Source organism: Oncorhynchus masou, chromosome 19 (assembly GCF_036934945.1).
Source record: "Oncorhynchus masou masou isolate Uvic2021 chromosome 19, UVic_Omas_1.1, whole genome shotgun sequence".
Taxonomy (NCBI): domain Eukaryota; kingdom Metazoa; phylum Chordata; class Actinopteri; order Salmoniformes; family Salmonidae; genus Oncorhynchus; species Oncorhynchus masou.
This window is the reverse complement of record NC_088230.1, coordinates 23,301,041-23,314,158: the sequence shown is the minus strand read 5'-3', so window position 1 is coordinate 23,314,158 and position 13,118 is coordinate 23,301,041. Positions and strand designations below refer to the sequence as shown.

Sequence of the window (13,118 nt, the reverse complement as noted above, 5' to 3'; positions counted from 1 at the left end):
CTGACACAAAATCTCAATGTGTCCACTTTCATATTGCTTTAGTAGTAGCGTTTTACCACCACTTGGTAAAACTGTTTAGTTAAGACTACACGTCATTCATTGAAGTACAGTACTTGACATCAGCCCATTCAACATAGATTTGACGCAGATGCATGTGCAGTTTAAAGGGTTTAAAGTACAGGTGCGGTTTTCTACAGCAGGAAAATAGTCCTGCAGTAACAGGAAATGTAAATTATTATGTGGATTATAATGAATTGAAGGGGCTGATACATTTTTTCTTAAGTCTGACATTTCTAAGTGGAAATTACAAACCTCAGAAGCCTTCAGAATACACTACAAGTTTAAAATGTACTGCATTGCGAAAGTTATCCTACAACAAACAGGGTGATCATATTAAGATCCTATATCTGTAGGGTTATGGATGAAGTAACTTTTGCCTCTGAGTAACCGTCCTATGTATATTTTCCAGACTGTCACCCCTTTAGGATTCAGAATTGGGATGAAGCTGGAGGCCATTGACAAGAAGAACCCCTCCTTCATCTGTGTTGCCACAGTAACAGACATGGTGGACAGTCGATTCCTGGTGCACTTTGATAATTGGGATGAGAGCTATGACTTCTGGTAATGTCTAACTTTGTGATTACATTTCCTTCAGTACTCAAAATCAAAGCACTGTATCATCACCAGCAGTGATTTGTGTTAACTGATGCCGTATCATAATCATATTGCTTTGGAGTCTGTGTTGGTTTAGCTTGTTGCAGAATTGGGCACTAGATGGTGCTAGATTATTAAACCAGAAGGTTTGTGTCTGGGAGGAGAAAATCATTGCCTCTTACCAAAGTGTTTGTTATTTATATTTTACATAAGCAAACATGCTACATCACTTGAATCTGCATTATTGCTTTCAGATTTGAAAGACAAAAATGTCTGTACCATGAATTATTATTTTGACACTGGCACGCACCTCACTTTTCTCACAATTAATTAGTCTTATTTCTGATCCCTTTTATTGGTTTCTTATTGCATTTGTTTGACTCTCACACTTCTTAATGCTTCCGTTTCCCCCCTCGGTTTCCATCACTCCAACCCTTGTTGATCGTCACCATTGCGTGACTTTCTGACTGAGAACTGTGTGTGTGGTTACAGTCGTTACTGTCAATTCGTTACTGTAGGAGCAGACTCATCCAGGGAGATGACTTTCTCACACGTGCTGTCACTACGTATCACATCAGCCAGTTACAGCCAGTCACAGGCCACTCCAACATCACAGCACGGGCCAGAGAGCAGCTAAACTACTCCACTCTGCTCCACCCTGGCCTGGCCAGAGAGTCGGACACTAGGGGGAGTGCAGCGATACAAATAATTTTGGTTTCCTGTGCTGAAGACATCTATAAATCGGTCTACTAATACAGGACTAGTAAAAGCCCATTGCACTACTGAGATTATTCCACACTGGCACACCACAATAGGGATTGGCTTTGCAGTATGTTGAGTACATGGTGAAATAGTAAACAGTTTAACTCTCCTAAGATATTTCAGTAACAGCCTATTGGACAAGTAAGGAGGGTTGCAATATACTAAACAGATTTGCAAGCCCCTTGCAATTTATCCAGCAATGCCGACGCAATAACGGCATCATAACAGTATTAATACCTGTAGTTGCACCTAAACAATGCTACTCATCAGGTCAATGATGTGCCCTCCATCATTCAGTGATGAGTGAATTGTTGTCCTACTGATGTTTGTCGTCCAGAGAGGTATTCTTAGGAAGCTGTGAGAGAAGTGTCCTTTCTCACCCTCACTGTCCCGATACATCAAAGTGTATGTTGCATAACATGCCATCATGGCTAAATGCACGCCACAGTGTGTCAGACTCTGTCACATTGTCAATTGATCTATTCCTCTGTCTGTATTCGCAGTCATTAACATGATCCTTATTCAAATACTCATAACAGTGGGGATTCATATCATAAACTTCATGTCTTTAACAGTTTATGGAGACAGGGGGAAAGGGGGATACCTACTCAGTTGCACAACTGAATGCGTTCCACATTTAACCCAACCTTTCAGTTTCTGGCCGAATGGCAGGTAGCCTAGTGGTTACGAGTGTTAGGCCAGTAACCGAAAGGTCACTGGTTTGAATCCCGAGCTGGCAAGTTTAAAAATATCTGCTGTTCTGCCCTTGAGCAAGGTAGTTAACCCCCAACAACTGCTCCTCGTGTGCTGATGATGTCGTTTAAGGCGGCCCCTGCACCTCTCTGATTCAGAGGGGTTGGGTTGAATGTGGAAACATATTTAGCTTGAATGCATTCAGTTGTGCAACTGACTAGATATTCCCTTTCCCTCTTAATGGCTAGGCTAACTGCCGGCAAGGCAATAGGAAAGGGGAAATTTGACATTGGTGAGCTGATGGCATTTTAACCATTGTCCTTCTCCTGCTCTTCTGTAGGTGTGATGCAACCAGTCCCTACATCCACGCAGTGGGCTGGTGTCAAGACAATGACAGGATTCTCACGACCCCTCCAGGTGACATACTAACTCCTGTCAATCATTATTGTCACTATTTGTCCTGTAGATACCAAGATGTAGTGTGTAATGATGACTGACCATACAGTTATACACGGAACCCAAACTGGCTGCGTGCGTGCGCCATTGTGCATAAATGTATTTTGTCCCTCAACACCAAACGCGATCATGACTTGCAGCGCGATCTGCGTCATAAATAGAAAGGAGTTCTATTTTATCCCTTGGCATCGCAGACGCTCGTTAGCGCGCGCGAGCAGTGTGGGAGCAATAATTGAATAACAGATTTCTACATTTATTTTGCGACACTCGCGCACGTGAATTGTCCGGTCTGTTAGATGCTGACCAGACCGCATGTAACATGCTGACCAGACCGGACACGTCGTGTGTGCGGCGTCGCAAAATAAATGTAGAAATCCATGTTATTCAATTATTGCACCCACACTGCTCGCGTGTGCCAACGAGCGTCTGCGATGCCAAGGGATAAAATAGAACTCCTTTCTATTTATGACGCAGATCGCGCTGCAAGTCCTGCCTCTCCCATCCCCTCATTGGTTATACCCACGTGGGTGATTGAAAGACAAAGTGTTTTGCCAGTTGTTGTGGTAATACTATGAAAGTGTAGATGCCAATCACCATATAAGTTCAAAGATAAAAAAGCCTGAAGGAGAAGAGATGACTAGAAACAATTTGGTTGGCCGTTTTGTGTGGATTCATTGTTCGAGTAGAGGACCTTGTGCATTTCAGGTAAAATAACAACTCAATGTTTATATCCCAGGACAAATTAGCTAGCAACAGCAAGCTAGCTAAATAGGACAAATTAGCTAGCAAGTGCAAGCAAACTAGCTAAATTGCCATACATGTTTAATGCTTTTCGACCTGTCCCCAAATTAATGTCATTGGTTCAGAGTTTGTTTTGATATTTTAACCTGCGTGTCGTGATCGCATTTGGTGTAGGGGGACAAAATAAATGTATGCACAATGGCGCACGTGCACAGCCGGTTTGGGTTCCGTGTTAGAGTAAAAAAACACATGAAGTTTCCAAACAGATGATCTGATCTATAAATGATGTCATTCCGCTGTGGAGTAGACAGATGGTTCCGAGTACCAGAAACCACAAGGGACTTTACCCGCCTGCCCACTCACTACATAATATAGCATATAGTAATAACATCCTCATCTTTTTCCTTGCTCTAGGTTACCCCAGTGTCAAGGATTTCTCCTGGGGAAAGTATCTGGAGGAGACCAACTCATTACCGGCCCCTGCCAGGGCTTTCAAAGGGGTGAGGCTGTTTCTCTCTATCCTCGGCCCGTAAGACGATGTGGCAGCCCCCCATCCACATCCAAACACAATTTAATAGAGTAGCCTAGCTGGCTGTCTGCCTGCTGCAGAGTGACATATGACATGCGGCCTCACACCCCCCTCTCCCTCTACAGAAACCCCCTCACACCTTCTTGCCACTCATGAAGCTGGAGACGGTGGACAAGAGGAACCCCATGCTTGTCAGAGTGGCCACCGTGGTAGACACTGAGGACCACAGGATCCAAGTGAGAACATATCTATCACTCTCTATCTACTGTAAACCTCTCCTTAGGACGCGCACCCAGCCCATCCATGTTTTTGATCTATGCCAGAGCAAGCACACCTGATTCAACTTGTCAACTAATCATCAAGCCAATGAGTAGGTGAATCAGGAGAGCTAGTTCAGGGCTAAAACTAAATAGTGAAATGTCTGGGGGTCCCCAAGGAGAGCTTTGAGAACCAATGATCTATCTGACTCCTGTCACTGTGTCTATCATTATCTATCTGTGTCTATCTGACCCCTTTGTCTACCGGTATCTACAGTATCTGCACTCCACACTGGATTCATTCAAAATGGCAGTGTCACTCAGCGGAAGCAACACTTCTATCTGTGTCAATAACTAGGAATGCTCCCTTCCTCCTATCACTAGTGTGTAGCTCAGACCGGGAGATGAGTTTCACCAGGTGTTATGTGTGTGGTTCAGTTCAGCTGTACAGAAGGATTAGCCAATACATCACTCATCTGCACTCTGAACTACAATATGTCACTTTTTACATTTGAAAGAGTATAATCTTAGATGACAGAATGATATGCCTAATCTGAGCTCTGTATAGCGCCTATATTTCAACATTTCGCTGGAAAAAATGTAAAGGAATTTCACATAGAAAGTTGGAAGGAAATGAAAGGGTCCTTTATATAGCAAATAAGTGAATTGCACTAATGTACTGCATTGGGAATGAATCGAAAAATGATTGAAGTCGCTGGCATTGTCACATCCCATTGTCCCAGTTATTTTTTATGTAATTTGTTATATTTAACTAGGCAAGTCAGTTAAGAACAAATTCTTATTTACAATGACGGCCTACTCTGGCCAAACCCGGACTACGCTGGGCCAATTGTGCGCTGCCCTATGGGACTCCCAATCACGGCCGGATGTGATACAGCCTGGATTCGAACTAGGTACTATAGTGATGCCTCTTGCACTGAGATGCAGTGCCTTAGACCCTCGGGAACCAGAGTGGTGTCAAATGAACATCTGCCTGAATTTCTCAGTGAGATCATTTTGAGGAGCACTATAAGCTTCACTTTCCATGAACTCTGAAGTGAACAGTAGTTCAGTGCCAGTGGCCAGCCTGCTGCCTGGGGGGAGTCATGAGGGGATTGCATTGTGCTGGGACATTAGTGCAGGACAGGTATCTATCCGCAGAGGGCAGTAGTGTCACCTCCCCCTTCTTCTCTCATCCCTCTCTCCTCTTCCCTAACCTGCTGCTCCTGCTGATGGACCATAGAGTAGTCTTTCTTTCCCCTGCTCTCTAGCCCGACAGTATGTCAATGCCTTTACCTCAGCCTTATTTATGTCTATACTGTTCAGTCATCTCAGTCTAAAACATTCTGTCCATTGAGCAAAATAACACTTCATAGCATATCTCCACTCTATACAGTCCCTCGGGTTTCTAAAGTCCTAACCCCTACCTGTCCACCTACTGGACGATTACCCTGATTCATTCTCTGATTCATTCTCAGTTTACAGATTTATTCATGGATCTACCGACTCCAGGAGAATCCTTTTTCAAATCAAAGACAAAATGTTTATTTTTATTTGGAATTATAAACCAGATCAAATTAAACAGGCAAATTTATAAAACGAACATGAGTTTGGAAGGTTAAAACTATTCGATTACAAGGCATTAAACCTCTCTCTTACAGCCTTCATTAGTCAACAATGATATCTAAATCCAAAGTGGTTACTCAGAGAGGCCCATCCTTAAGAGTGGGCTCTTTGCCTTTTTGCAGATTGAAACATTTTCGGTTTATTGACAATGGATCCCTGTTTAAGTATCCTCCTTTATAAAATAAGCCATAAAGAGTTGGTTTCAATTTCATCCTCCAGGAAAGGCAGATCAAATATTACAGCAAATAATATGGCTGAACTCCACTGTACTGATAGAGAAAACAACCATTTTCTTAGAAAACATTTACAAGAAGGGTATAATATTTATGAAGAACATTGTAAACAAGGATGGTAAAATGATGTCACACAAGCAACTAACCCCCCCCCCCCTTTCCCCCTGGATTCACCTGGTTAGTCTATGTCATGGAAAGAGCAGGCATTCATTTCAATTTAAGCTATTATATAAATTCCTTGCTACAAAAATAATACTCAATATAAGGGGCACTGAACAGTCAGCATTGTGCAGACTCTGCCGCGAGGAAACAGAATCAATAGAACATGTTTTCTGGTACTGTCCATTGGCAGCTCGCTTTTGGAGGAATGGTCGTTATGGTTGTTATGCCAGGAATGGTTGTTATGTCATAATATCAGGGTTCAGATGGGCCTGCAAACTGTATTGTTAGTGGATCTGAAAAAAATGTGATCAGTCATTGTGAAATATCATTACACTCTTCTGTAAAGTATTTATTTTTAGTGCAATATCGTCAGGAATGTTACAAATAGGGAGGTTCAGGACCCTCATAACACATCACAGTCAAGTGGAGGGATGTATTGCAAAAGGAAATAGCAAAACTGTATTATACTGGGAAAGATGGGTTAGACTGTGGACATTGGAGGGTCGGAGTTAAGATCACAATGAATGGTGGATTTACTCGCTGTGGGTGAACATTCAGAACTTGCAGAATGAGGAAATTAGGAATAGATCTATAATTATTTAACTACATGTACCGTACATATGAGCGAAAATTGCTGTAAGTAGAAGTATTGTTATCAGTTAGTTTACTCCAGTCAGGAGAGGGGTGATACGGTTGGAGACAATACATAAGTAAGGGGAATTAGAAATTATGCAAACATTTAAATTGATAGAACCCAATACCTATCAACAACATTCAAGCTGATCTACCTCCCCCCACACTCACACACAAATATATTAAACAAGTCCTAACCCCTAAACTGTACTCTACTTTCACTCCTCCATTTATATACAAGCCTTTAGATGTGATCTGGACCTCTGTCCTGACTTTTATCTTCCATTCCACCACCACCATTCCAAGGCAGTGTTTTCTAAATCTCCTTCCATCCCCACCATCACCATCACTATCACTCACACACAAACCAACACTACATGCATTTCATGCTCTCATTGTCCTTCAACAATCACATGTGTTATCTTACTGCTTCCCCTTCTCCAGTTCCTCTGAAAACCATCACTTGCTTCATATTTCATGTTGTCTTCAACTGTAAAATAGTAATAAGGGTGTTCAGCCAGGGAGGGAAGAAGGCTGTAGACTAGGACGGTCTGCCTTTCCACAACTCCCTGATGTGCTCCTGTCTCCTCTTGTTTGCCCCAGACTGTGAGGCACACTCTCATTGTCAGGAGTGTGAATCAGAACTGAGGGAGAGATAGTGATCAACTAGGCTGTGTGTCTGCCTCACATAGATAGCAGGGCAAGCCAGCTGTAAGAGGCAGCGACAGGGGCTTCAGTCGGAGACAATACTTGTCAGGTAGACTGGCGCAATCAGTAGTTCTGCTTCTTACCTCCAAGACATGTCCTTATCATGTCTACCATGGTTTTGACAATCTCTTTTCCCCACATTTCTATATTTAGCTATTGTCCTTGTTTTGTGTGTTCCTTTAGATCCATTTTGACGGCTGGACGGATAAGTATGACTACTGGGTGGACACAGACAGCCCAGACATCCACCCTGCGGGCTGGTGTGCTAAGACAGGCCACCCCCTCCAGCCCCCGATCAGTGAGTGGCTTTATGACTCATCCTAATCTATTCATGTCCAGCTCCCTGCCTCAGTTCAAGACCTACGGTTCATAGCAGACACACTTAGAGCCAGGCCTCCATCGATGCTGCTATTTCTCATCCCATTCCATCATAAATGGCGTAATATGCTTTCCCTGAAAAGACGGTTCCAACTTCGCATTGTTTGAATCTGATCTGCCGTCATTATATTTAAGAAGTAGTTGGAGCCTTGTTTGTGAAAATAATTGCTCAAAATAACTCAAGATGTTTGACGGCTCCTGAGTCCGGCTCCTGAGTCCTGTCCTGAAATCATGTGGTCAATATCCTGTATTTTACCCAGAGGATGCTGGGTGCAGAACAAAGAACTTCCCTCTGCCTCCCCTTCCTGATCATTTCTCCCTGTGTAATGGTGTCCATGGAAACGTGGCGTGGAGAAGTCGAGCTGCCGTCATATTTCAGAGTACAGAGCTACTGCTTCACATGGCAGCTCACTCGTGTCATAAGGACAGATTCAGGGAGATATCTGCTTTTTCTCTACCTGTATGGCTCTCGTTAGTACCAACTCCTTCTGAGGTTGACACCTACTCCTTGTGACTCTGAGGCTCTCCTAATATGGACATTGTACTGCCCATTAGCATTACATGAATCCAATAGATTTTGTAACATTATTCTAGGATGGTTTGCCTGAAGTCATGTTGTGGATAATCTCACTAGGTACAGTACAAGTCAAACGTTTGGACACACCTACTCATTCAATGATTTTTCTTTATTTTTACTATTTTATACATTGTAAAATAATAGTGAAGACATCACAACTATGAAATAACACACATGATATCATGTAGTAACTAGAAAAAGTGTTAAACAAATAAATATACAGTGCCTTGCGAAAGTATTCGGCCCCCTTGAACTTTGCGAGCTTTTGCCACATTTCAGGCTTCAAACATAAAGATATAAAACTGTATTTTTTTGTGAAGAATCAACAACAAGTGGGACACAATCATGAAGTGGAATGACATTTATTGGATATTTCAAACTTTTTTAACAAATCAAAAACTGAAAAATTGGGCGCGCAAAATTATTCAGCCCCCTTAACTTAATACTTTGTAGCGCCACCTTTTGCTGCGATTACAGCTGTAAGTCACTTGGGGTATGTCTTTATCAGTTTTGCACATCGAGAGACTGAAATTTTTTCCCATTCCTCCTTGCAAAACAGCTCGAGCTCAGTGAGGTTGGATGGAGAGCATTTGTGAACAGCAGTTTTCAGTTCTTTCCACAGATTCTCGATTGGATTCAGGTCTGGACTTTGACTTGGCCATTCTAACACCTGGATATGTTTATTTTTGAACAATTCCATTGTAGATTTTGCTTTATGTTTTGGATCATTGTCTTGTTGGAAGACAAATCTCCGTCCCAGTCTCAGGTCTTTTGCAGACTCCATCAGGTTTTCTTCCAGAATGGTCCTGTATTTGGCGCCATCCATCTTCCCATCTATTTTAACCATCTTCCCTGTCCCTGCTGAAGAAAAGCAGGCCCAAACCATGATGCTGCCACCACCATGTTTGACAGTGGGGATGGTGTTTGGTGTGTCTCCCAGGTGGCTTGTGGCAAACTTTAAACAACACTTTTTATGTATATCATTAAGAAATTACTTTCTTCTTGCCACTCTTCCATAAAGGCCAGATTTGTGCAATATACGACTGATTGTTGTCCTATGGACAGAGTCTCCCACCTCAGCTGTAGATCTCTGCAGTTCATCCAGAGTGATCATGGGCCTCTTGGCTGCATCTCTGATCAGTCTTCTCCTTGTATGAGCTGAAAGTTTAGAGGGACGGCCAGATCTTGGTAGATTTGCAGTGGTCAGATACTCCTTCCATTTCAATATTATCGCTTGCACACTGCTCCTTGGGATGTTTAAAGCTTGGGAAATCTTTTTGTATCCAAATCCGGCTTTAAACTTCTTCACAACAGTATCTCGGACCTGCCTGGTGTGTTCCTTGTTCTTCATGATGCTCTCTGCGCTTTTAACGGACCTCTGAGACTATCACAGTGCAGGTGCATTTATACGGAGACTTGATTACACACAGGTGGATTGTATTTATCCTCATTAGTCATTTAGGTCAACGTTGGATCATTCAGAGATCCTCACTGAACTTCTGGAGAGAGTTTGCTGCACTGAAAGTAAAGGGGCTGAATAATTTTGCACGCCCAATCTTTCAGTTTTTGATTTGTTAAAAAAGTTTGAAATATCCAATAAATGTCGTTCCACTTCATGATTGTGTCCCACTTGTTGTTGATTCTTCACAAAAAAATACAGTTTTATATCTTTATGTTTGAAGCCTGAAATGTGGCAAAAGGTCGCAAAGTTCAAGGGGGCCGAATACTTTCGCAAGGCACTGTATTTGATATTTTAGATTCTTCAAAGTAGCCACCCTTGGCCTTGATGACAGCTTTGCACACTCTTGGCATTCTCTCAACCAGCTTTACTTGGACTGTTTTGTCCAAAAGTCTTGAAGAAATTCTCACATATGCTGAGCAGTTGTTGGCGTCTTTTCCTTCACTCTGCAGTCCAACTCATCCCAAACCATCTCAATTGGGGTCAGGTCAGGTGATTATGGAGATCAGGTCATCTGATGCAGCACTACACCACTCTCCTTCTTGGTGAAATAGCCCTTACACAGCCTGGAGGTCCTGTGATAGTCCCACTAAGCTCAAACCAGATGGGATGGCGTATCGCTGCAGAATGCTGTGGTAGCCATGCTGGACAAGTGTGCTTTGAAATCTAAATAAATCACTGACAGTATCACCAGCAAAGCACCCCCACACATCACACCTCCTCCTCCATGCTTCACAGTGGGAAGTAGACATGCAGAGATCATCTGTTCACCTACTTTGCGTCTCACAAAGACACAGCGGTTGGAGCCAAATATCTAAAATTTGGACTCATCAGACCAAAGCACAGATTTCCACCGGTCTAATGTCCATTGCTTGTATTTCTTGGCCCAAGCAAATCTCTTCTTCTTATTGGTGTCCTGATTCACACAGTCTCCTCTGAACAGTTGATGTTGAGATGTGTTTGTCACTTGAACTCTGTGAAGCATTTATTTGGGCTGCAATTTCTGAGGCTGGTAACTAATGAACTTGTCCTCTGCAGCAGACGTAACTCTTGGTCTTCCTTTCATGAGATCCAGTTTCATCATAGCGCTTGATGGTTTTTGCAACTGCACCTGAAGAAGCTTTGAAAGTTCTTGTCATTATCAGGATTGACTGACCTTCATGTCTTAAAGTAATGATGGACTGTCATTTCTCTTTACTTATTTGAGCTGTTCTTGCCATAATATGGACTTGGTTATCTACCAGATAGGGCTGTCTTATGTATACCACCCATACCTTGTCACAACACAACTGATTGGCTCAAACGCATTAAGAGGGAAATAAATACTACAAATTAACTTTTAACAAAACACACCTGTTAATTGAAATGCATTCCAGGTGACTGCCTCATGAAACCATGCCTTTTGCACACAATGTATATAGACCCTTTTTTTCTAGTGTGTTATTGACTTGTTAATTGTTTACTCCATGTGTAACTCTGTGTTGTCTGTTCACACTGCTATGCTTTATCTTGGCCAGGTCGCAGTTGCAAATGAGAACTTGTTCTCAACTAGCCTACCTGGTTAAATAAAGGTGAAATAAAAAAATAAAAATAAAAATTGGTTGATAGAATGCCAAGAGTGTGCAAAGCTGTCATTGAGGCAAAAGGTGGCTACTTTGAAGTATCTCAAATATAAAATATATTTAGATTTGTTTAACACTTTTTTGCTTACTACATGATTCCATGTGTCATTTCATAGTTTGGATGTCTTCACTATTATTCTGAAATGGAGAAAATAGTAAAAATAAAGAAAAACCCTTGAATGTAGGTAGGTGTGTCCAAACGTTTGACTGGTACAGTAGACCCAAATGTAATATCTCCCCTCTCCTCATCCCCAGGTCCACAGGAGCTGTTTGAGTCATCAGGGCAGGGTGGATGTCCCACCCCAGGGTGTAAAGGTGTGGGCCACATCAAAGGAGCCCGCTACTCTGGCCACCACAGGTGCTCTCTCTCTCTCACAGCACTCAATCTGGCTGGCCAGGATTAAAACTACCATCTACTGGAAACTGACACTTATAGGGCTCCCGAGCAATCTAAGGCAATGCATCTCAGTGCTAGAGGCGTCACTACAGATCCTGGTTCGATTCCAGGCTGTATCACAACCGGCCATGATTGGGAGTAGCATAGGGTGGCGCACAATTGGCCCAACGTCATCCGGGGTAGGGTTTGGCCGGGGTAGGCCATTATTGTAAATAATAATTTGTCCTTAACTAATTTGCCAAGTTAAATAAAGGTTAAATAAAAATTATAAAAATAACACCAACAGGCTTCATATCACTACAGGCCAGTGAATGGTCAAACTGGGTCTTCTTGCTCATTGATCAACCGGTTACATGTATTAGCCGATATTGTAGCATAGACATCCGTAATGCAAAAGACACCCAATATATGCCTACAGCAGCTGTGTTAGGTCTGGATGTCAACAGTATTGGTATTGTACATGATCCACACGTACCTGTATGCCCCTGAGGTGAGGCTGTATATAGGCTGTATAATTGGCTGTGTGGAGCTAGAAGCACAGCCGTGTAAGCGCATGAGTGTCACTCTCTCCCATCAGTATTCATCACCATTCTTTCCCTTTTCTCCTAAGAAACCACATCTCCACTCTCCATACACCTACAATGATGCATCTGCATCAGCTGGCTTTCTTACAGCATATACCCTTCCAGGTGTAGTATATCTACTAATGTGAGCAGAAAAATATTTGCAGAAAAGGCAATATGACTCTGACGCTTAAGTCCTACATTATATAGTTACCTGAGGTCATAGATACTGCTGTAGAGTCACTTTTTAATGGGGACACTGTACCATGGTTCAGTATCTGTAATGTAAGCTGATTAACCTTGGAGTCTGAGTACATAATGTAGTTTATTAAAATGTATCTATGGAATGAAGGGCGCTTTATCAGGATTTGTGGGCTAACCTGGCATATTAATCAGGTAGCGCCACAGCTAGCTATGGGCAGAAATAATAGGGAAGATCCTCATTTTAATAAAAATGTGTGACAGTGGCCAGGGAGTGGAATGAGAGAGGGATTAGAGGAGAATGAGAAAAACGCTTCAATTTCTCTTCTCTCCTCTCATCAGTCAGTGGTCGCAGTTACTCAACCATCCATACCCCCATGTATATGCAAATATGTTGTTTATATATTTCCTTTTTAGTGGAGTTAAAGTATGTTTCCCCCAAAGTTAATGAGAAGTTGTACATTACA

The 13,118-nt window shown here is 42.4% G+C and overlaps 1 protein-coding gene across 2 annotated transcripts in view; it reads left to right on the top strand.

The window, feature by feature from the left end:
- The window catches only part of LOC135506025 (lethal(3)malignant brain tumor-like protein 3), a 49,358-nt gene that overhangs the window by 9,260 nt on the left and 26,980 nt on the right, over nt 1–13,118 (top strand). For both annotated transcript variants that reach the window (XM_064925366.1, XM_064925365.1), the window contains exons 11-16: nt 470–621; nt 2,450–2,526; nt 3,721–3,806; nt 3,961–4,071; nt 7,638–7,752; nt 11,746–11,848. In XM_064925366.1, coding sequence (XP_064781438.1) covers nt 470–621; nt 2,450–2,526; nt 3,721–3,806; nt 3,961–4,071; nt 7,638–7,752; nt 11,746–11,848 — 644 coding nt within the window. The remainder of the gene's footprint in view (nt 1–469; nt 622–2,449; nt 2,527–3,720; nt 3,807–3,960; nt 4,072–7,637; nt 7,753–11,745; nt 11,849–13,118) is intronic.